The following is a 21,476-nucleotide window of genomic DNA, read 5'->3' on the forward strand; positions in this document are numbered from 1 at the left end:
ACTTAATCCAAGAATATCTTTCTTTATATTTAAATGCTGTAAATATTTTCTTGAATGCTATATTTAACTTTTTCTAAATCTTTAAATCTAATAATATGATTAAAGAATAAGAGATGTGCAAATGCAGTATTTATTTCAACAAGAATACTGTTCATCCTGAAGCCAAGTCCTCATGCGACATTAACAGATAAGTTACCATTTGAGTTACCATTTAATTAACTTTTGCAATGCTTCCTTTTATTTCTTCCCACTTAAAAAAGCAGTAAGGTGGAAAGATTGAGATTAATAGCGATGACTGATTTGCTGCAGCAGCCGTGAAGAGATACCCCACGCCCAAGTTAAGAGAAACCCAAGTAAGATGGTAGATGTTGCAAGAAGGCATCAGAGGGCAGACACACTGAAACCATGATCACAGAAAACTAGACAATCTGATCACACTAGGACCACAGCCTTGTCGAACTCAGTGAAACTAAGCCATGCCTGCGGGGCCACCCAAGACGGGCGGGTCATGGCGGAGAGGTCTGACAATGTGGCCCACTGGAGAAGGGATGGCAAACCACTTCAGTATTCTTGCCTCGAGAACCCCATGAACAGTATGAAAAGGCAAAATGATAGGATACTGAAGGAGAAACTCCCCAGGTCGGCAGGTGCCCAATATGCTACTGGAGATCAGTGGAGAAATAACTCCAGAAAGAATGAAGGGATGGAGCCAAAGCAAAAACAATACCCAGCTGTGGATGTGACTGGTGATAGAAGCAAGGTCCAATGCTGTAAAGAGCAATATTGCATAGGAACCTGGAATGTCAGGTCCATGAATCAAGGCAAATTGGAAGTGGTCAGACAAGAGATGGCAAGAGTGAACGTCGACATCCTAGGAATCAGCGAACTAAAATGGACTGGAATGGGTGAATTTAACTCAGATGACCATTATATCTACTACTGTGGGCAGGAATCCCTCAGAAGAAATGGAGTACCATCATGGTCAACAAAAAAGAGTCTGAAATGCAGTACTTGGATGCAATCTCAAAAACGACAGAATGATCTCTGTTCGTCTCCAAGGCAAACCATTCAATATGACAGTAATCCAAGTGTATGCCCCAACCAGTAATGCTGAAGAAGCTGAAATTGAACGGTTCTATGAAGACCTACAAGACCTTTTAGAACTAACATCCAAAAAAAGATGTCCTTTTCATTATAGGGGACTGGAATGCAAAAGTAGGAAGTCAAGAAACACCTGGAGTAACAGGCAAATTTGGCCTTGGAATGCGGAATGAGGCACAGCAAAGACTAATAGAGTTTTGCCAAGAAAATGCACTGGTCATAGCAAACATCCTCTTCCAACAACACAAGAGAAGACTCTACACATGGACATCACCAGATAGTCAACACCGAAATCAGACTGATTATATTCTCTGCAGCCAAACATGGAGAAACTCTATACAGTCAGCAAAAACAAGACTAGGAGCTGACTGTGGCTCAGATCATGAACTCCTTATTGCCAAATTCAGACTTAAATTGAAGAAAGTAGGGAAAACCGCTAGACCATTCAGGTATGACCTAAATCAAATCCCTTATGATTATACAGTGGAAGTGAGAAATACATTTAAGGGCCTAGATCTGATAGACAGAGTGCCTGATGAACTATGGAATGAGGTTCGTGACATTGTACAGGAGACAGGGATCAAGACCATCCCCATGGAAAAGAAATGCAAAAAAGCAAAATGGCTGTCTGGGGAGGCCTTACAAATAGCTGTGAAAAGAAGAGAAGTGAAAAGCAAAGGAGAAAAGGAAAGATATAAGCATCTGAATGCAGAGTTCCAGAGAATAGCAAAAAGAGATAAGAAAGCCTTCTTCAGCGATCAGTGCAAAGAAATAGAGGAAAAGAACAGAATGGGAAAGACTAGAGATCTCTTCAAGAAAATTAGAGATACCAAGGGAACATTTCCTGCAAAGATGAGCAGAAGATACTAAGAAGAGGTGGCAAGAATACACAGAAGAACTGTACAAAAAGATCTTCAGGACCCAGATAATCACAACGGTGTGATCACTCACCTAGAGCCAGACATCCTAGAATGTGAAGTCAAGTGGGCCTTGGAAAGCATCGCTACGAACAAAGCTAGAGGAGGTGATGGAATTCCAGTTGAGTTGTTTCAAATCCTGAAAGATGATGCTGTGAAAGTGCTGCACTCAATATGCCAGCACATTTGGAAAACTCAGCAGTGGCCACAGGACTGGAAAAGGTCAGTTTTCATTCTAATCCCAAAGAAGGGCAATGCCAAAGAATGCTCAAACTACCACACAATGCACTCATCTCACATGCTAGTAAAGTAATGCTAAAAATTCTCCAAGCCAGGCTTCAGCAATACGTGAACTGTGAACTTGCAGATGTTCAAGCTGGTTTTAGAAAAGGCAGAGGAACCAGAGATCAAATTGCCAACATCTGCTGGATCATGGAAAAAGCAAGAGAGTTCCAGAAAAACATCTATTTCTGCTTTATTGACTATGCCCAAGCCTTTGACTGTGTGGATCACAATAAACTGTGGAAAATTTTGAAAGAGATGGGAATACCAAACCACCTGACCTGCCTCTTGAGAAATCTGTATGCAGGTCAGGAAGCAACAGTTAGAACTGGACATGGAACAACAGACTGGTTCCAAAGAGGAAAAGGAGTACGTCAAGGCTGTATATTGTCACCCTGCTTATTTAACTTCTATGCAGAGTACATCATGAGAAACGCTGGACTAGAAGAAACACAAGCTGGAGTCAAAATTGCCGGGAGAAATATTAATAACCTCAGATATGCAGATGACACCACCCTTAAGGCAGAAAGTGAGGAGGAACTAAAAAGCCCCTTGATGAAAATGAAAGTGGAGTGTGAAAAAGTTGGCTTAAAGCTCAACATTCAGAAAACGAAGATCATGGCATCCAGTCCTATCACTTCATGGGAAATAGATGGGGAAACAGTGGAAACAGTGTCAGACTTTTTTGGGGGGGGCTCCAAAATCACTGCAGATGGTGACTGCAGCCATGAAATTAAAAGACGCTTACTCCTGGGAAGAAAAGTTATGACCAACCTAGAGAGCATATTCAAAAGCAGAGACATTACTTTGCCGACTAAGGTCCGTCTAGTCAAGGCTATGGTTTTTCCAGTGGTCATGTATGGATGTGAGAGTGGTACTGTGAAGAAGGCTGAGCGCCGAAGAATTGATGCTTTTGAACTGTGGAGTTGGAGAAGACTCTTGAGAGTCCCTTGGACTGCAAGGAGATCCAACCAGTCCATTCTGAAAGAGATCAGCCCTGAGTGTTCTTTGGAAGGAATGATGCTAAAGCGGAAACTCCAGTACTTTGGCCACCTCATGCAAAGAGTTGACTCATTGGAAAAGACTGTGATGCTGGGAGGGATTGGGGGCAGGAGGAGAAGGGGACGAGAGAGGATAAGATGGCTGGATGGCATCACTGACTCGATGGACCTGAGTTTGGGTGAACTCCGGGAGTTGGTGATGGACAGGGAGGCCTGGCGTGCTGTGATTCCTGGGGTCGCCAAGAGTCGGAGACGACTGAGCAACTGAACTGACCTGATACTAGATGTTGCATCAGAACAAATCAAATAATTCTATTTCTTTTTTAAAGCAAGAATTGGCAAACTGAGACCAAGATCAAATTTAGTGCACCACCTATTTCTTATTGACCCATGAGCTAAGAATAGCCTTTATAACTTTTAAATAGTTGAAAAAAATCAAGATAACATTACATAATGGGAGCATGTGAAATTCATATTTGTGTCCAATACACGTTCTCGGGAGTACAGCCACACTCGACCACACGCTACACACGCTGCTCTTGCGCTACAATGGCCGAGCTGATAGCTGCTACAGAAACTGCATGTGGCTCTCTCCTTGCTGCCCACTGTGGCTTAGCTCTATAAAGCACAGCGGCACAGGCATGATTCAACAGCATCGTGAGCGCCATGCGTGTCCCTGCACAATGGTATTTTTACTAGTACATACCCAACGTGTCGAAACAAAGAGAAGAATGCATTTCAAAAGCTGCAGTTTTAAAGCGCTGCAGAGCGCTCAGTGTGGTCAGACTCTGCGAGTCCGTGGACTGTAGCCCATCAGGCTCCTCTGTCCATGGGACTCCCCAGGCAAGAGTAATGGAGCAGGTTGCCACTTTCTCCTTCAGGGGATCTTCCCTACCCAGGGACTGAACCCAGGTCTCCTGCTTGGCAGGTGGATTCTTTACCACTGACCCACCAAGGGAGATCATTTTGCTATCAATTAAGCAGCAGAGGACTGTGTTTATGATACAAGGACACTGCAGGTATGCTGAAGAAAAACAATATATTTGGACATTATCAGATTAAGGAATCATGACAACATGCCCAACTTGCAGGAAGACAATGATAAGAAAGAGCAGAAAATTAAAAATGGAATACATCATCACAGTAAGAAAATGAAAATGAGAGTGCAACCAAAAGAAGTTTCAAAGTGGCTTATTTACCAGCCACAAGGAAATGTTTACCAATTGTGAATTAAGCAGTTGATCACAGCAGTTGAAAAAATGTGGCCACAGAAAATAAACTTGTTTAAAGACTATTTTTTGGCAAGAACAATTTCTAGAAGAGCTGAGAACAACGGAAGCAACATCAATAGTCAGTTAGAAGATGAGCAAATGAGTCAGTTTCTTCCTTGGCTTTTGATGAGTTAATACAAGCCACATGTTACTCAGTTGCTTTTGTTCATTCAGGGTGTCAATACCAAAGTGGAAGTGACCGAAGAACTAGGCCCAATGTACCGTCTGCATGAAACAACTACAGGTAAGAACATTTTCAAAGAAATTGCTAAAACACCAAGGGCACCTTGAAGTGAAGTAAGTGAAGGTGTCAGTCACTTCGGTCCAGGCACGCTCTTTGAGACCCCGTGGACTGTAGCCCACCAGGCTCCTGTCTCCCTGGATTTCTCAGGCAAGAATACTGGGAGTGGGTTGCCATTCCCTTCTCCAGGGGATCTTCCCACCCCAGGGAAAGAACCCCAGGTTCTCTGCACCGTAGGCAGACTCTTTACCATCTGAGCCACCAAGAAGTGAAACCCGCTACAACTGAGAGAGCAGGAAGCAACTGTGCTGAACAACTGTACAAAGCTAATGAAAACGTGAGGTGTTTAAACCCTGTGCTTATCTGTGTTATTCATCAGAAGGTATTCTGCAGTAAGTATCTGAATCTATCACATATTACTGAACCAACAGTGTCAATGGAAGTTAAAGGAAATCTGCATATTTCAAAAATCTGTTTAAATGTGCAATTGAGACGCTCCACCTATATTCAACTGGAAGCACAACACAGTAGCATACTAAAGGCAAATAGCAAAAAATGACTCTGAGAGTATTCTCTAAATGCCTTCCTAGTGATGAAAGTGCTCAATTAAAATCATATGCTCATGGACTGCTACCAGTATTTGGAAGTACAAAGTTTTAAAGAGGAAATAGATAAGATCTCATTCCAGATCAATATTAACAAATACATTTTCACAACTGACTCCACAACTGTGACAGGTAATGCTTTCAACCCCAATTAACTAAACTATTACTCCCACAAAAAGGAACTCCATTCTTCTCGTTAGTAGACCTGAATTAGATACACACACACTCAATTATTATATTTTGAATTGTCTGTAAAAATTTTGTGAAAATTTGTTTTATCTGGTTATATAAGTACTTTTACATGGTATCCTTAACTTCATCTCTTGGCCTGAAAACCCTAAAATAGTTACTATCTGGCCCTTTACAGAAACGGTTGCTATCTCCTATTATAAGAGTTAAGAAAGCCTCTCTCGGGATAAGAAAAGAGCTTTCTGCTCTGCTTCCTCATCCACCCTATCCCTTGTCCAATTCTGGTAAGTGAATAGAGAGGAAAAGTAAAAGAAACAGAGAATATATTAAGAGGAATAATAATACAATTTTAATTGAAATCCATAATAACATTTGGATTATGTCTTAAACACAAATAAATGTTTTGTGTTTACTCTTAGTAAAAGGAGTAAGTGATGTTTCAAGCAAATGAAAAAGAAGTACAAAAGCATGGCATAATCAACAAGAGCTATAAAAATGATAACAGGGTGTAAAAGGCCTTCCACGCCAAGCTATGGAGCTTAGATTCTCTCCTCTAGGAAAGGAGAGCCAAAAGAGGATGTCCTGAGCAAGAAAACCGAAACAGCAGCAAAGTAGCAAATGGCAAGATGGGCGTAAAGCAATCCTGCTCACGGCCTAGAGCAAGAGGTGCTGGACTGGAGCTGCAGCCCACTGCTCCCGCTGCTCTGCGCTTCTGTTGAAGGCACGTCTGCAGTGCCAACCAGATTCTGACACACAGAGTCAACAAAAAACACCATTCCTGATGTCTGCTCTCTGCCAACACAGTAAGCATAATCTTTCTTCCACATAACACACTGAGGCGAGGCAGAATCCTAAAGGAATTTCCTGATTCCCAATTCTAGGTGCTCACACCCTGCATATTCTCCTAACCTTGAGTCTGGCATGACTTATTTAACTTATATGCAGAGTACATCATGAGAAACGCTGGACTAGAAGAAACACAAGCTGGAATCGAGATTGCCAGGAGAAATATGAATAACCTCAGATATGCAGATGACACCACCCTTATGGCAGAAAGTGAAGAGGAACTCAAAAGCCTCTTGATGAAAGTGAAAGTGGAGTGTGAAAAAGTTGGCTTAAAGCTCAACATTCAGAAAACGAAGATCATGGCATCCGGTCCCATCACTTCATGGGAAATAGATGGGATAACAGTGGAAACAGTGTCAGACTTTATTTTTCTGGGCTCCAAAATCACTGCAGATGGTGACTGCAGCCATGAAATTAAAAGACGCTTACTCCTGGGAAGAAAAGTTATGACCAACCTAGAGAGCATATTCAAAAGCAGAGACATTACTTTGCCGACTAAGGTCCGTCTAGTCAAGGCTATGGTTTTTCCAGTGGTCATGTATGGATGTGAGAGTTGGACTGTGAAGAAGGCTGAGCGCCGAAGAATTGATGCTTTTGAACTGTGGTGTTGGAGAAGACTCTTGAGAGTCCCTTGGACTGCAAGGAGATCCAACCAGTCCATCCTAAAGGAAATCAGCCCTGGGTGTTCTTTGGAGGGAATGATGCTAAAGCGGAAACTCCAGTACTTTGGCCACCTCATGCAAAGAGTTGACTCATTGGAAAAGACTCTGATGCTGGGAGGGATTGGGGGCAGGAGGAGAAGGGGACGAGAGAGGATGAGATGGCTGGATGGCATCACTGACTCGATGGACGTGAGTCTGAGTGAACTCTGGGAGCTGGTGATGGACAGGGAGTCCTGGTGTGCTGCGATTCATGGGGTCGCAAAGAGTCGGACACGACTGAGCGACTGAACTGAACTGAACTGATGCCTTGCTTCTATTCAACAAAATATGGCAAAAGTAGAAGGATTTTTCAGATATAACTCAGGCTCCAAATCAGCTGATTTTGAGTTAATCAAAAGAGAACTGAAGGCAGCCTCTACCCAAAAGCCAGTAAAAAAACCAGGGCCCTCAGTCATGTGACTGTCAAGAAACAGGCCCACCAAGTGAATGAGCCTGAAAGCAGATTGCTTCCCCTGAAATTCCCAGGGGGGCGCACCTTTGCTGACACCGGGCCTGCAGCTCTGCGGGAACCTGAGAAGAGTGCCCGGCTGAACTGTGCCTCGACTCCCAAGCCATGGAAACTGACTGCAGACTGCAAGCTGATTTTCCCATGAGTGGAACTGCCACTAGGTTTCAACGCCGTGGAATTAAATTTTCGTTACCTGCAACCTTTCCTTTGTTGCCTGTCCTACTGCTCTTTTAAGGTCACTTTTTCTCAGAGGTTATTCCTAACTCCCTACCTTTCAGATAAAACGAAGGCCCTCTTATCTGCTTTTCCAGAGATTTTAATGTCTTTTTACAACAACTGACAAAATTATATTATAGATACAATTTATAGCAGATTTCATGTTCCATAAAGGAATATAATTTTTATAACTTAGTGTGTAGTATAAAAATAGACTATAAAAGTTCAATGTTTAGTGAATGTTTTAAAGTGAAATAAGGTTAAAAAAATCATAGTAAGGCAGAGTGCCTTAGTAAGTGCCTTAGTAAGGCAGAAACTTAAAACTTACCTTACCCATTTACTAACTTTTCTACTGCCTAGCCCAAGTACCTTTGTTTCCTTCTGACTTTAAAACAACCCTCCTTCCTTTTTTTAAGGATTATACATTATATAATTTGTTTTTTTATTTATTTTCATTTTTTGAGGCTGTGCCCCACAGCTTCTGGGATCTTAGTTCCCAAACCAGGGGCTGAATCTGGGCCCTTGTCAGTGAGCACACTGAGTCCTAACAGCTGGACCACCAAGGAATCCCCCTCCCCCTTTTACAGAGTAGGAACACAGGACTAGAGAGGCAAAGATGGATCCACCTTTAAGCAACAGCTAAATTCTGGGGGAAAAAAGAGAAACTTTAGGCTTAATCCTTTATATTACGCCATGGCTATACTGATATAACATCACACTACTATAACAAAACTCAATAATCTAGTAGGCATCTTAGAGTTTTAATGACAAATATTTTTACAAAAAAATCCTACTCCATAAAGAAACTTCAGTTTTAGAAATTACTCCTATCAATCACAGGAAGAACAATCTCAGAATTATGTAACTGAGGTGGGATGGGGAGAAGGGGAGGATGCATGAAATTTAGTCAATCTTGTGACTACAGTAAGACTATTCTGACAACCCAAGGCAGACATGCAGCTTATGGGCACACCACACGATGTTCTCCTTTTCTAAGTGAGACGCGTAAATGAAACCCTATTCACCTTAAAGACTCAGACAACGGTGTTAGAGTGCCGTCTCCCCTGTCTACTACACGGAAGAAATTCAACTGATCTCCTTCTTGGTACACCAAAAGTGTAACTTGCTTGTTGCAAGAGGTCTTCTCCCAGACCTCATCTCGGCTGGACTCCATGTACTCAGCCATCTCCTTAAGCGGATCTTCCACAGGAACTACAAATGGAAACACTGATAGATAAGTTTTCAATTCATATCAAGTTCAATGCATTTTTGTACACCATCAGGATATAACATGTCAAATTTGAACAACAATCAAATTGTATTGAACAACAATTGTATTGAACAACAATACATATATATTATATTCTTCAAATAAGTTTTTGGTCTTTTTATAGTTAATACAACATTTTCTATGCTGTATTAATATGAAAGAAAAGAAATATGTTGTTACATACAAAGACAGGGTTTAACCAAATACATGAGGTTTTCCTGTGCCACTGCAGTGAATATTCATTGATTCAATGATGGAATTATCTATAACTATTTTCACTTCATATCTTCCACTCCCTATAGGTTCCAATATTGGTTTCAACAATCAGTAATTAAAATTTAATGTAAATTCCACTTACTTTACATTTAAAAAAAACACACAACCGGGAGACATATTTTAGAAATTAGAAGTGAATCCCTTTTTTCTTTCCGGTTTTATATACAGGCTGATTCTTCTCAGAGTTCTTTCTTGACGTGAAGACAGGTGATTTAAAAAAAGGAAAAGTGAAGTCGCTCAGTCGTGTCCAACTCTTTGCGATCCCATGGACTGCAGCCCACCAGGCTCCTCTGTCCATGAGGTTTTCTAGCCAAGAGTACTGGAGTGGGGTGCCATTTCAGTACATGGTAACTCAAGACCACAATGGGGCCACTTATTATACAAAAACTGCTATGTCTGTAATGATTAATATGTTGCTACTTGAAAGCATCCGCCCAGGACCCCACTTGTTCTGGCAGACATCCATGTGTCTAGTCAGCGCACACGGCTCTAGTGGTCTAGAGCAGTCATCAGGTTTGGATGATATTGCTAGCATCATCTCAAGCCACTCTCACCCACGGCAGCCACAGATCCTGCTCTTGTGGTGGGAACAAGCCGCAAGAGGTGGCTAGCTCACAGGCTGAATGTTCTAAAAGCTCCTGAACCCCAGATCAGGGGTCTAAGTAATGGCTTCAGCAAAAAAAAAAAAAAAGGTCATTCCCAAAGACAGTTTCATGTCAAGTTGCACAAACACTGTTCTTTCTTAAAAGAGGCAACAATTTCTCAAACTCCATAACTTTCATTCAAGTAGCTTATTTATTAACAGAATCACGGTGCTGAATTACCCTCTAAAAACTCACAACAATAATGAATATTAAGTCTGAAGCTAATTAACCATTACAGATGTCTCCATATCCTAAATTCAATACCACTACTATTAATAAAACACAGAAACTTCAGAAACACAGTAAGGTCTACCTTGTTTTTGATAAGACTTTCACAGATACAAAATGTATTTATGCTACACTTTCCACACTGCAGTAACAAGAAACAAAAACTATGTGGCTGCCATTACTAAAACCACAGGAAAGTCTTGTTTAAACCAACAAGCGTGCCTTACTTCAGGAGTCACTGGCATTGGCCATGTGTATGCACTTAATGGCTACACACACACATCCCTTTCATAATAGAAAAATCATTTAGACTTCATCAAGTATAAAATATTATGCATCTAGTTTAGGATAAAATTTAGTTTTAGAAAGGAAATATTTTCCTTTTTCGGCTGTGCCACGCAGCTCGCGGGATCTTAGTTCCCACCAGGGATCAAAATCATGCCCCCTGCAGTGGACGCCCAGAGTCCAAACCACTGGACGGCCAAGGAAGTCCTTTTCTAGGCTGCTCTGATAATGTTTAATTCAAAAACAATTTTAAAAGCTAAGTATTACTAGCATTCACATGATAAAGATATTCTCTAAACCACAAATTTCAAGTAACACTCAGTAGCTAAAAATAAGGTTTCTGATATACAGTATGGAGAAGTTCTAGATTTGGGGAGTTTTTCCTTTTCACAAAGTTTTCAATGATGTAAAGCAGACAACTGGAGAAGGAAACGGGAACCCACTGCAGCATTTTTGCCTGGAGAACCTCACGGGGAACGGAGACGAGCAGGCAATGGAGAGAGTCCAGGAAGTTGCAGAGTCGGATACAACTTAGCAACCAAACCAACAAAGGCAGACAGCAGCAAGCTGTTAAATTTTAAAGGCTGATTCAACAAAGGCAAACTTATTAAAAACTCCATCTAAAATATCAAATAAGACAAGTTCTAGGGCCTGATTTTTTCAGTTACAAACAAAGCACAGGCAATTGTAGGAAAAAGTAAGACAACACTTCAGCTACCAAAGGGCAGTGATAATACTTTACATTTAAAAACACATATATTTTAAATTCAGAACCTGTGGTGCTCATACTCTTCCTCACATATATAACTGCAGTCCTAGTAAGAAAAGCAGGTAATAAATAATAATAATAAAACATCCATGTTTAAAGACAATACTATACACAAGTAACAAACTTTGAAAATACAATACAATGAAATTCACATGTCATTAAACTCACGTCTTATCGTGACGGCTCAGTGAATGCATTAGGGCTTTTGTACTACTCTCAGAATCGGTAGTATAGACGTCATATGTCACATGGGACAATTTAAGTCCAATTAACTGGAAGTCCCTGATATTACAAGTCTAGTTAATCAGCTCTCACAGTACTATCTTTGCTTTTTTCTAACTTATCCATAAGAGTTCAACAGTCACAGTAACCTATCTCAAAAAATCCTCTTGAAATAGCTAAGAAAAAGACGGTGATCACCCTATTTTCTAATAAAAATTAGAAAGCGTGGAGATGGAATCTGACTTGTGGAAGAAGCATTAAGCCATCAGTGGAATCAATACTTACCATCCAATTTCCTGGTTAGTAAAGGGTCAAACACAAAGACCTTCCCCAAAATGAGGCCTACAGAGCAGGCCTGCTCCAGGAAGCGATGGGTGCCTCTGCTCTGCGGGCACTCATGCGAGAAACCTGAACCAGGGACACAGTGAGCACTCCCGTCTCTCCCGTGCCTGGCGCTTTCTTGCTGCTCCAGCCTCTGCTCACGCCGCCATCCCCTGGGCTCTCCTTCCGCCCCGTGGCCCTACTCCCACAGACACTGTCAGGCTGCTACATGACAGCCACTTAAAGGGACATCGATTCTGCTCACATCTGCTGTGGCACTGTGATGAAGCAGGGACACTCTCTCCCAAGAAACACTGCACTGAAAATCTAGGCGATGCCCAAAATGTGCTTCCTGAATGAATGGATGGATGGACTCTCAGAGACACCCACATCCTGAAAAAAAGGCTTTAACAGCAACATGATAGTATCTACAAAATCCAAATGCATCACAAACCAGGCTAAGAGCCACCTTTGGAATTTCCTGTAACAATCATGAGTTGGAAACTCAGTGGACTGAAAAATGCAACAAGACCAGTAAGCTGCACCTAAACACAGGGATAACAATGTAATATTTATACTATGCCATCCCACTGTCCTTTCCTATACTGGTGAGGTTTATATTTAATCCTTCTGGATTGAATGAGGAATCATGAGATTTTCTGGAATATGAGTTCCTGCCTCTGTGCATTTAGGCTTTATAAAACAATGCTGAAGGACCTATTATACGGCACAAGGAAGTATACTTAATATTTTATAATAACCTATAAAGGAAAAGAATCTAAAAAAGAGACATACATATACAAATAAACACACATATAAATATGTATGGCTGAATCACTTTGCTAGATTCTTGAAATTAACACACCACTGTAAATCAACTATACTTCAATAAAAATAAATACATTTTTAAAAAATAAAAAAAAATGCTGAGGGAAACAAGTGTGGTTCTTCTAAGACGTAATAGCTGGGGAAAAAAACCTGAATAAAACCTGAGGCTATAACATCATCTGGCTTGAAGATTACTACTGTCAAATTGCTTTAATATACGTAATTTTAACATATGCCTACCTCTACTTGTATTTATAGGTCCACCGCGCATAGCCAAAACCAGCTTCAAGGTACAACCTTCTGAAATGCTGTGGACAATTAACACACACACAAAAAAACCACAAACATCAAAATACATTCAGTGTTAAATATACACATTCTTATGTGTTGGTTTATCAGGCATAGTGCCTACTCTAAAAGGTTTTTTAAAAGATATAGCAATGTGCATAAATATAAAATGTTAACTTATTTACTTGCATAAATAATGAAAACATGAAGTTCTCATAAGACTTAAATATGAAATGAATAAAAAGTATGAAAAGGACTTCTGTGGTTTAGCCTCATCATTTCACATTAGGCCCTAAGAAGACAAAAAGCTGTTAAGACCCGAAGTGTCAGAAATAACAGATCTAACTAATCAATAGAAAAACTGCAAATCTACAAACCTCCCCATGCCCAGTGCGCTCCCAGCTATTCCACATGGCCTCTGACCTTTTTGTTTCAGGAAAGAAGGAAGGCTTATGTGAGAGAAGGGAGAAAGACGCGAGGTCAGACGGCGTGTCTGCAGTCCCTGAGGCACACAGTGTCACGCAGTGTCACGTCAGGAGAGCTTCAGAGAAGTGAAAGCCGTGAAGAGCAGCACTCTCACCCGGCACACTCGCGACAACGAAAGAAAAGGAATGCAGCCAGGTGGTAATGAGCCAATATTCAAAGGCGCAAAGAAGGTGAGATAAGAAGGAAGTCTAAAATGCAGGGGTAAATAGCTTGGTGTAAATAAGGAAAAGGTGAACAAAGAGTCAGAGGACAAGGATCAGGTAGCGTGGGCATGGAGCCAACACGTCTTAAAGTGCGGGATTTACACTGAAATCCAGGGCTAAGAATTGTTCAGAGGGAGACGAGACACGATTCAAGGGTTCAGAAGAAAAACAGTGGTGAACGGAGTCATAACTCTGAGCTTCTATAAAACATCTGACATGCAATTACACTCACTTGTAATAATTCAAGCAATAATCATCTTCAAGTTCCATGTTATTCCAAATTAAGTGCTGCTGACAGATGGGAATACCTTAGGAGAAGGTTATAAAGAAACTGGTTAAAAATTCAATAGAATCTTTGGAAGAGTATGATACAAATCTACTTCATTAAATAAATAATAATAAACACAATTCTAAACTGAATGATAGATGCTTAGCTAAAATGTACGTAAAAAGGCGTGGCTAAAAGTAGGTAAGGTTCTATCCACACTCTAGAGAACAGTGAGAACGGTATGTTTCAGTAACTCTCTGGCCTTGAAACAAAGTTTAAGAATAAGAAGTCATTTTTAAAAATATCTTGATATCAGCTCTGAAGAGTTTATGATCTAAGGCCTAGAAAACAGTTCTCAATATTGCAAAGTACAGCCTCCATTTAGTTACATTAAGCATTAAGAGTGTATTATGAGTGGAAGGTGAGCAGTATGGGTGAAGGGGTTAAATGTGTAAACTCCAAGCTGTAAAATAAGAAAGTCATGGCAATATGATGCACAACACGCAGACTACAGTTAATAAGAGCTTGCTGTCCATCTAAAAGTTGCTAAAAGAGTAGGTCCTCAAATTTCTCATCATCAAGAAAACAAAATTTTGTAACTGTATGGTGATGGATGTTAACTACTAACTAGACTTACTGAATTGATCATTTGACAATACAGCAGCCCCTGGGTATCCGAGGGATACTGGTTCCAGGTCCCCCACAAATACCAAAATCCCTGGATATTTAAGTACCTTATATATAAAATGATGTAGCACTTATCTGTAAATAACCTTACACTCATCCTCCTGTATACTTTGAGTCAGCTCTAGACTACTTACAATACTTAACACAATATAAACACTATGTAAATAGTTGCTAATGATGCAAATTCAAGTTTTGCTTTTTGTAATTTTCTGTAATTTTTTCCCCAATATTTTCAATCCATAGTTCATTAACTCCTGCAGAACCAGAGGGTATGAAGTGCCAACTTTATATACAAACATCAAATCATTATGCTGTATACCTCTGAAATAATATAATGTCAATTATATCTATATTTAAAAATACAACATTTAATTAAGTTTACTTGGCCTTAAGTATTTGTATTCTGAAAGTCTGTTCCCAGAGCAGCACACACACACATGGAATAATGATTGTTTATATGTGAGATTATTTAGCGATTCAGATGGCATCTTTCATACCTCTTCCAAATAGAAAGGTCAATAATCTTGAAACAGGGCATAGAATATAATTTACCATAAAACATTAATATATTAGAAAATTCCTTCCACCTTGAATGTGATTACAGTCCATAACCGCATATTAACACGCCTTTTGTAGTCTGAACGCTGCTGCTGCTGCTGCTAAGTCGCTTCAGTCATGTTTGACTCTGTGCGACCCCACAGACTGCAGCCCACCAGGCTCCTCTGTCCCTGGGATTCTCCAGGCAAGAACACTGGAGTGGGTTGCCATTTCCTTCTCCAATGCATGAAAGTGAAAAGTGAAAGTGAAGTCGCTCAGTCGTGTCCGACCCTCAGCGACCCCATGGATTGCAGCCTTCCAGGCTCCTTCATCCATGGGATTTTCCAGGCAAGAGTACTGGAGTGGGGTGCCATTGCCTTCTCCAAGTCTGAAGACTAAGTAAAGAATAATTTAATCTTGAAAAAAAAAGTGTATCATGGACTATTTTCAGGCTTACCTGGTGGCTCAGATGGTAAAGAATCCAACTGCAGTGCAAGAGACCCGGGTTCGATCCGAGTCGTGAGGATACCCTGGAGAAGGAATGACTACCACTCCAGCGTTCTTGCCTGGACAAGAACACTTGAGAAGAGCTGGGCATGACTGAGTGACTAAGCATGCACGCACATGGGCAATCTCCAGTGCTGAAAAGTATGGTCCACAGGACAGTGTCTTCGCAGCTCCGTGATGCTGAAAGAGTGTTACGGCACAGTCCATGTCTGAGTGTGTGTGCGCATGCACTCGGCCGTGCCCAGCCCTCTGGGACCCATGCGCTGGAGCCCACCAGGCTTCTCTGTCCATTGCACCTTCCAGGCAAGAATACTGGAGTGAGTTGCCATTTCCTACTCCAGGGGGTCTTCCCGACCCAGGGATCCAACCAGCATCTCCTGCATCTCCAGCATTGGCAGCTGGACTTTACCACTGCAGCAGCTGGGAAGCCCGGATTCCATACTTCAGGTAAACTCTTTTTTCTGCAAACCGCACATTTGAATGCCTGAAGACTGTACTAGCCAGAGTGAGCATTATTCTCGAGAGAACACTTAATGGCTGATATGCTGATGAACATCTTTTCCAAATATTTCACATACTGCCTTCTCAAGTCACTTTTGCTTATGATGCTACAAAGTAAGTTGACCAGAATGATAGCAGTAAGTGCAATGTGTTAGTTTTTATTATTATAAGCTAGGCACTGTTATAAATGCTTGGCCTGTATTATCATAATGTAACTGCAACAGTGATAATCCTGTGAAGCAGGCAACACTACTATATATATTTCACAAATGCTAAAACTGAAGCATTGAGAGACTAGGTGACACCCAGAGAGTGTGGGTTAGAGAGGTAAGGCCCCGACAGGCTGACTCCAGAGACTGCAGTCAACCTGCATGCTGACCAGTCTGAAGACAGTCAGTCTCCACAGAGCAAAAGTAGCTGTCTGGGTGTATGCTTAAGTAGACCTGAACGGCTACTAAACATTCTTCAAATGTTCCAAAAGATCATCACGAAATACAGCCTATGGGCTCAGGAGGTGGATATACACGTATCTCCCAACTGGGAACAGTTTACCTTTTTTGCTTCCAGTTAAAAAAGAATGCCACTGAGGAAAGGCTTTTAAGCTAGAAATTATTTCATGCTAAAAGTACTTTCATATTTTAAAAAAGTTAGTGCTTCCCTGGTGGCTCAGCGGTAAAGAATCTGCCTGCCAATGCAGGAAACAGGGCAGGTTTGACCCGCATCCGGAAAGATCCCACATGCCACGGGGAGCTAAGCTGGGACACCGTAACTATTGAGTCTGGGCTCTAGAGCCCAGGATCTGCAACTGCTGAGCCCTCGGGCCCCAGAGCCCATGTGCCACGTCAGGGCCACTGCAATGAGAAGCTCATGTGCCTCAGCTGGAGAGCAGCCCCACCCAGCACAGCCAGAGCAAAGCCAAGCAGCAACAGAGACCCAGCAAGCCAAAAACAAACAGATAAACAATTTTAAAAATGTGTTTAATAGGCTATGGTCATCTTTACAACCTAAACTATAGGATTTCGCCAGAATAGCTAGATAAAAGCAATATGGGCAGGTAGTGAAGTGAAGTGAAGTGAAGTAGCTCAGTCGTGTCCGACTTTTTGCAATCCCAAGGAATTTTCCAGGCAAGAATACTGGAGTGGGTAGCCATTCCCTTCTCCAGGGGATCTTCCCAACTCAGGGATCGAACCAAGGTTTCCCACATTCCACGCAGATTCTTTACCAGCTGAGCCACAAAGAAAGCCCAGGAATACTGGAGTGAGTATCCTATCCCTTCTCCAGTGGATCTTCTGACACAGGAATCAAACTCAGGTCTCCTGCATTGCAGCCGGATCCTTTACCAACTGAGCTATCAGGGAAGCCCATGGGTAGGTAAGACCATTATTTATTCAACCAACATTGTATAGCATTATTGTGTTAAAGAAAAAAAAACTTTAGAAGAGGATTAAAGACAAAGTAACAACACTGCTTAGATTAACTCCTATAATCACTGTTAACAGAATCTAGCGCTCAGTTAGCAAGCTAAAAATATAGAAGGTCGACACGCAAGACAGAGGGGCAAGGACTGTGCAAGGCTGAGCTGTGGTCCTGACGGCCACCTGAGCTGCTGGACGACCTTGAGGAAGTCATCAGCCTCCACGACCCTTAACCTCCGCACTTGCACACTGAAAAGTATTTGGGTTCTTTCTACTATGAACAGTTTTAGAATCTCAAATATACAAAGTAAATCATATTCCTTTAATATAGGGTTGTCAGATTTAGCAAAGACAAATATGGCATCCCTCTTTAAAGGTGGCCCTTTGCCTTTAAGCCTCAACTCTTAACTATATTCAGAAAAATTAATTCCTATTAAACAAACATGTCTTCTCAAAAGACAGATTCCATATATATGATTTTTCCATTCAGTGTTTTTAGAACTTTTCACAAATTCAAATATTTATGATAAAAACAACAATTTATTAAAAAGACAACACAGAAATATACAAAAGAAAATTAAACTACATGTAGTCCTAAGTCCAATAAAATCTATATTCAATATTTGGGGTAAATTTCCTTTAAAAATTTATTCTTTTTAATAAAACTGGAACATACTTTGAGCTGTTTTATAAAGTTTTCACTTTATATACTGCATATGTCTTTCATATCAATAAATGAAAATACACATTGTATACAATGACTAGATGATATTCCAATATATGTTTCTGTCGTAAGTTTTATTTACCCAGCCCTTTACTAAGATACGGTGTTCTCACCGACTCGATGGACATTGAGTCTGAGTGAACTCCGGGAGTTGGGGATGGACAGGGAGGCCTGGCGTGCTGCGATTCATGGGGTCGCAAAGAGTCGGACACGACTGAGCGACTGAACTGAAATGAACTGAACTTACTAAGATATATTTTCACACATCCAAATTTTTTACTGTTACAAAAAAACTGTAATAATATACAAGTGTACATGTATCTGTTAGTGTGTGTGCGTGTGTGTGTGCGTCTGTGTGTGTGTGTGCGTCTCTGTGTGTGTGTCTCTGTGTGTGTGTGTCTCTGTGTGTGTGTGTGCGTCTCTGTGTGTGTGTGTGCGTCTCTGTGTGTGTGTGTGTGCGTCTCTGTGTGTGTGTCTCTGTCTGTGTGTGTGTGTGTCTGTGTGTGTGTGTGTGCGTCTCTGTGCGTGTGTGTGCGTCTCTCTGTGTGTGTGCGTCTGTGTGTGTGTGCGTCTCTGTGTGTGTGCGTCTCTGTGTGTGTGTGTGTGTGTGCGTCTCTGTGTGTGTGTGTGTGTCTCTGTGTGTGTGTGTGCGTCTGTGTGTCTGTGTGTCTGTGTGTGCGTCTCTGTGTATGTGTGTCTGTGTGTGCGTCTCTGTGTGTGTGTGTGCGTCTCTGTGTGTGTGTGTGCGTCTGTGTGTGTGTGTGCGTCTGTGTGTGTGCGTCTGTGTGTCTCTGTGTGTGTGTGTGTGTCTCTGTGTGTGTGTGTGTGTGCGTCTCTGTGCGTGTGTGTGTGTGCGTCTCTGTGTGTGTGCGTCTGTGTGTGTGTGTCTCTGTGTGTGTGTGTGTCTGTGTGTGTGTGCGTCTCTGCGTGTGTGTGCGTCTCTGTGTGTGTGTCTCTGTGTGTGTGTGTGCGTCTGTGTGTGTGTGTGTGCGTCTGTGTGTGTGTGCGTCTCTGTGTGTGTGTGTGTCTGTGTGTGTGTGTGCGTGCGTCTCTGTGTGTGTGTCTGTGTGTGTGTGTGCGTCTCTGTGTGTGTGTGTCTGTGTGTGTGTGTCTGTGTGTGTGTGCGTCTCTGTGTGTGTGTGTGTGCGTCTCTGTGTGTGTGTGTGTCTGTGTGTGTGTGTGTCTCTGTGTGTGTGTGCGTCTCTGTGTGTGCGTGTGTGTGTGCGTCTGTGTGTGTGTGTGTCTCTGTGTGTGTCTTTGTGTGTGTGTGCGTCTCTGTGTGTGTGTGCGTCTCTGTGTGTGTGTGTGTGTCTCTGTGTGTGTGTGTGCGTCTGTGTGTGTGTGTGTCTCTGTGTGTGTCTGTGTGTGTGTGCGTCTCTGTGTGTGTGTGTCTCTGTGTGTGTGTGCGTCTCTGTGTGTGTGTGCGTCTCTGTGTGTGTGTGTGTGTCTCTGTGTGTGTGTGCGTCTGTGTGTGTGTGTGTCTCTCTGTGTGTGTGCGTCTGTGTGTGTGTGCGTCTCTGTGTGTGTGTGCGTCTCTGTGTGTGTGTGTGTCTGTGTGTGTGTGCGTCTCTGTGTGTGTGTGTGCGTGCGTCTCTGTGTGTGTGTCTGTGTGCGTCTCTCTGTGTGTGTGTGTGTGCGTCTCTGTGTGTGTGTCTCTGTGTGTGTGCGTCTCTGTGTGTGTGTGTGCGTCTGTGTGTTTGTGCGTCTCTGTGTGTGCGTCTCTGTGTGTGTGCGTCTGTGTGTGTGTGCGTCTCTGTGTGTGTGTGTGTCTCTGTGTGTGTGTGTGTCTCTGTGTGTGTGTGTGCGTCTCTGTGTGTGTGTGCGTCTCTGTGTGTGTGTGTGCGTCTCTGTGTGTGTGTGTCTGTGTGCGTGTCTCTGTGTGTGTGTGTGTGTGCGTCTCTGTGTGTGTGTGTCTCTGTGTGTGTGTGTCTCTGTGTGTGTGTGCGTCTCTGTGTGTGTGTGTGTGTGCGTCTCTGTGTGTGTGTGTGTGCGTCTCTGTGTGTGTGTGTGCGTCTGTGTGTATGTGTGTGTGTGTGTGTGTGTGTCTCTGTGTGTGTGTGTGCGTCTGTGTGTCTTGGTCTACGTAGGCTGCCATAACAAAATACAACAGACTGGGTGGTTTAAACAACAGAAATTTATTTTTTCACAATTCTCAAGGCTGGGAAATCCAAGATCAAAGGATAAGTTTCATTCTGAAACCACTTCTCTTAGCTTATAGGTGGCTGACATTTTTCTGTGTGCTCACGTTTTCTTCTTTACGAGCATGCCCAGAAAAAAGAATTCCCAGGTATCTCTTCTAAAAAGGGCACTGTCCCATTAAGGTGGGGCAGGGGGGTGTCCCCACACTTACAACCTCATCTAACAGTATTAATGACTCAAACGTGTTTCCTATGTCTTTTTTAGAATTTTCACACAGATACTTGTATGCTTGAGAACATGTTTACATCTACATTTATAAAATAAGCCCAGAATCAATACCACTTATGGATAATTTAAGTCAGTGGTGGGCCATAGCTCCCCTCTTTCAATATTTTCTCCCAAAACAGTACAGAACAAAAAGAAGGGAAGTGAATCTACCCAGAAACTATGCCCTCAGCCCTCATAATTTGAAGACTGAGAATGTCTAAACTTCAAAATGACTGGAAATAAAAAGGGGCGAGCCCCCTGTCCCAGAGTGGGAAGTCTTCCTCTCCTGCCCCTGCAAGGCTGATCAAGAAAACTTTGGAAAAGTTAAGGTTGATGGCGGTATACAAGTTCAATACAAAACCATCACAAGGAAGAGGAAGGCATTTGAAGTCTGAAAAGTCTACAAAAAGGACTCACACCAGAAAACTGCCTACAAGTAAAGGACTTTTAAGGCCAAACAATTTGAGGGAACTTCCATAGGAGGCAAGAAGCAAAAAAGGAAGAGCATCCGTTAGTAATTCCAGTGTCGGGGGGGAAAGAAACAACGGGTAAAAACGTAAAGAGTCCTGCAAGTAAACTGATAACCACGAAACTGGAGAAACTCCTCTCTCCGCACTGTCACCACGAAACAGACACAGAACATCTGCGTACATATCTGGACATTGGTAAACTGGCAGAGCACCATTAAACAGAGTCTGCAGAATACCTGAATATCACAGAAATCAGCAGGAGAGACAATAACTAATACACAGAAAGTGAACAGTAAAACCTA

General features: G+C 42.0%; 1 protein-coding gene across 1 annotated transcript in view; it reads right to left on the reverse strand.

The window, feature by feature from the left end:
- Positions 1–21,476, reverse strand: part of ZFAND4 (zinc finger AN1-type containing 4) — a 57,055-nt gene that overhangs the window by 16,590 nt on the left and 18,989 nt on the right. The window contains exons 5-7 of the mRNA XM_052640032.1: positions 13,892–13,967; positions 12,923–12,990; positions 8,865–9,066 (exon numbers count right to left, since the gene is read on the reverse strand). Of these exons, the coding sequence (XP_052495992.1) occupies positions 8,865–9,066; positions 12,923–12,990; positions 13,892–13,967 (346 nt within the window). The remainder of the gene's footprint in view (positions 1–8,864; positions 9,067–12,922; positions 12,991–13,891; positions 13,968–21,476) is intronic.

This window comes from Budorcas taxicolor, chromosome 5 (assembly GCF_023091745.1).
Source record: "Budorcas taxicolor isolate Tak-1 chromosome 5, Takin1.1, whole genome shotgun sequence".
In the NCBI taxonomy this organism is placed as follows: Eukaryota; Metazoa; Chordata; class Mammalia; order Artiodactyla; family Bovidae; genus Budorcas; species Budorcas taxicolor.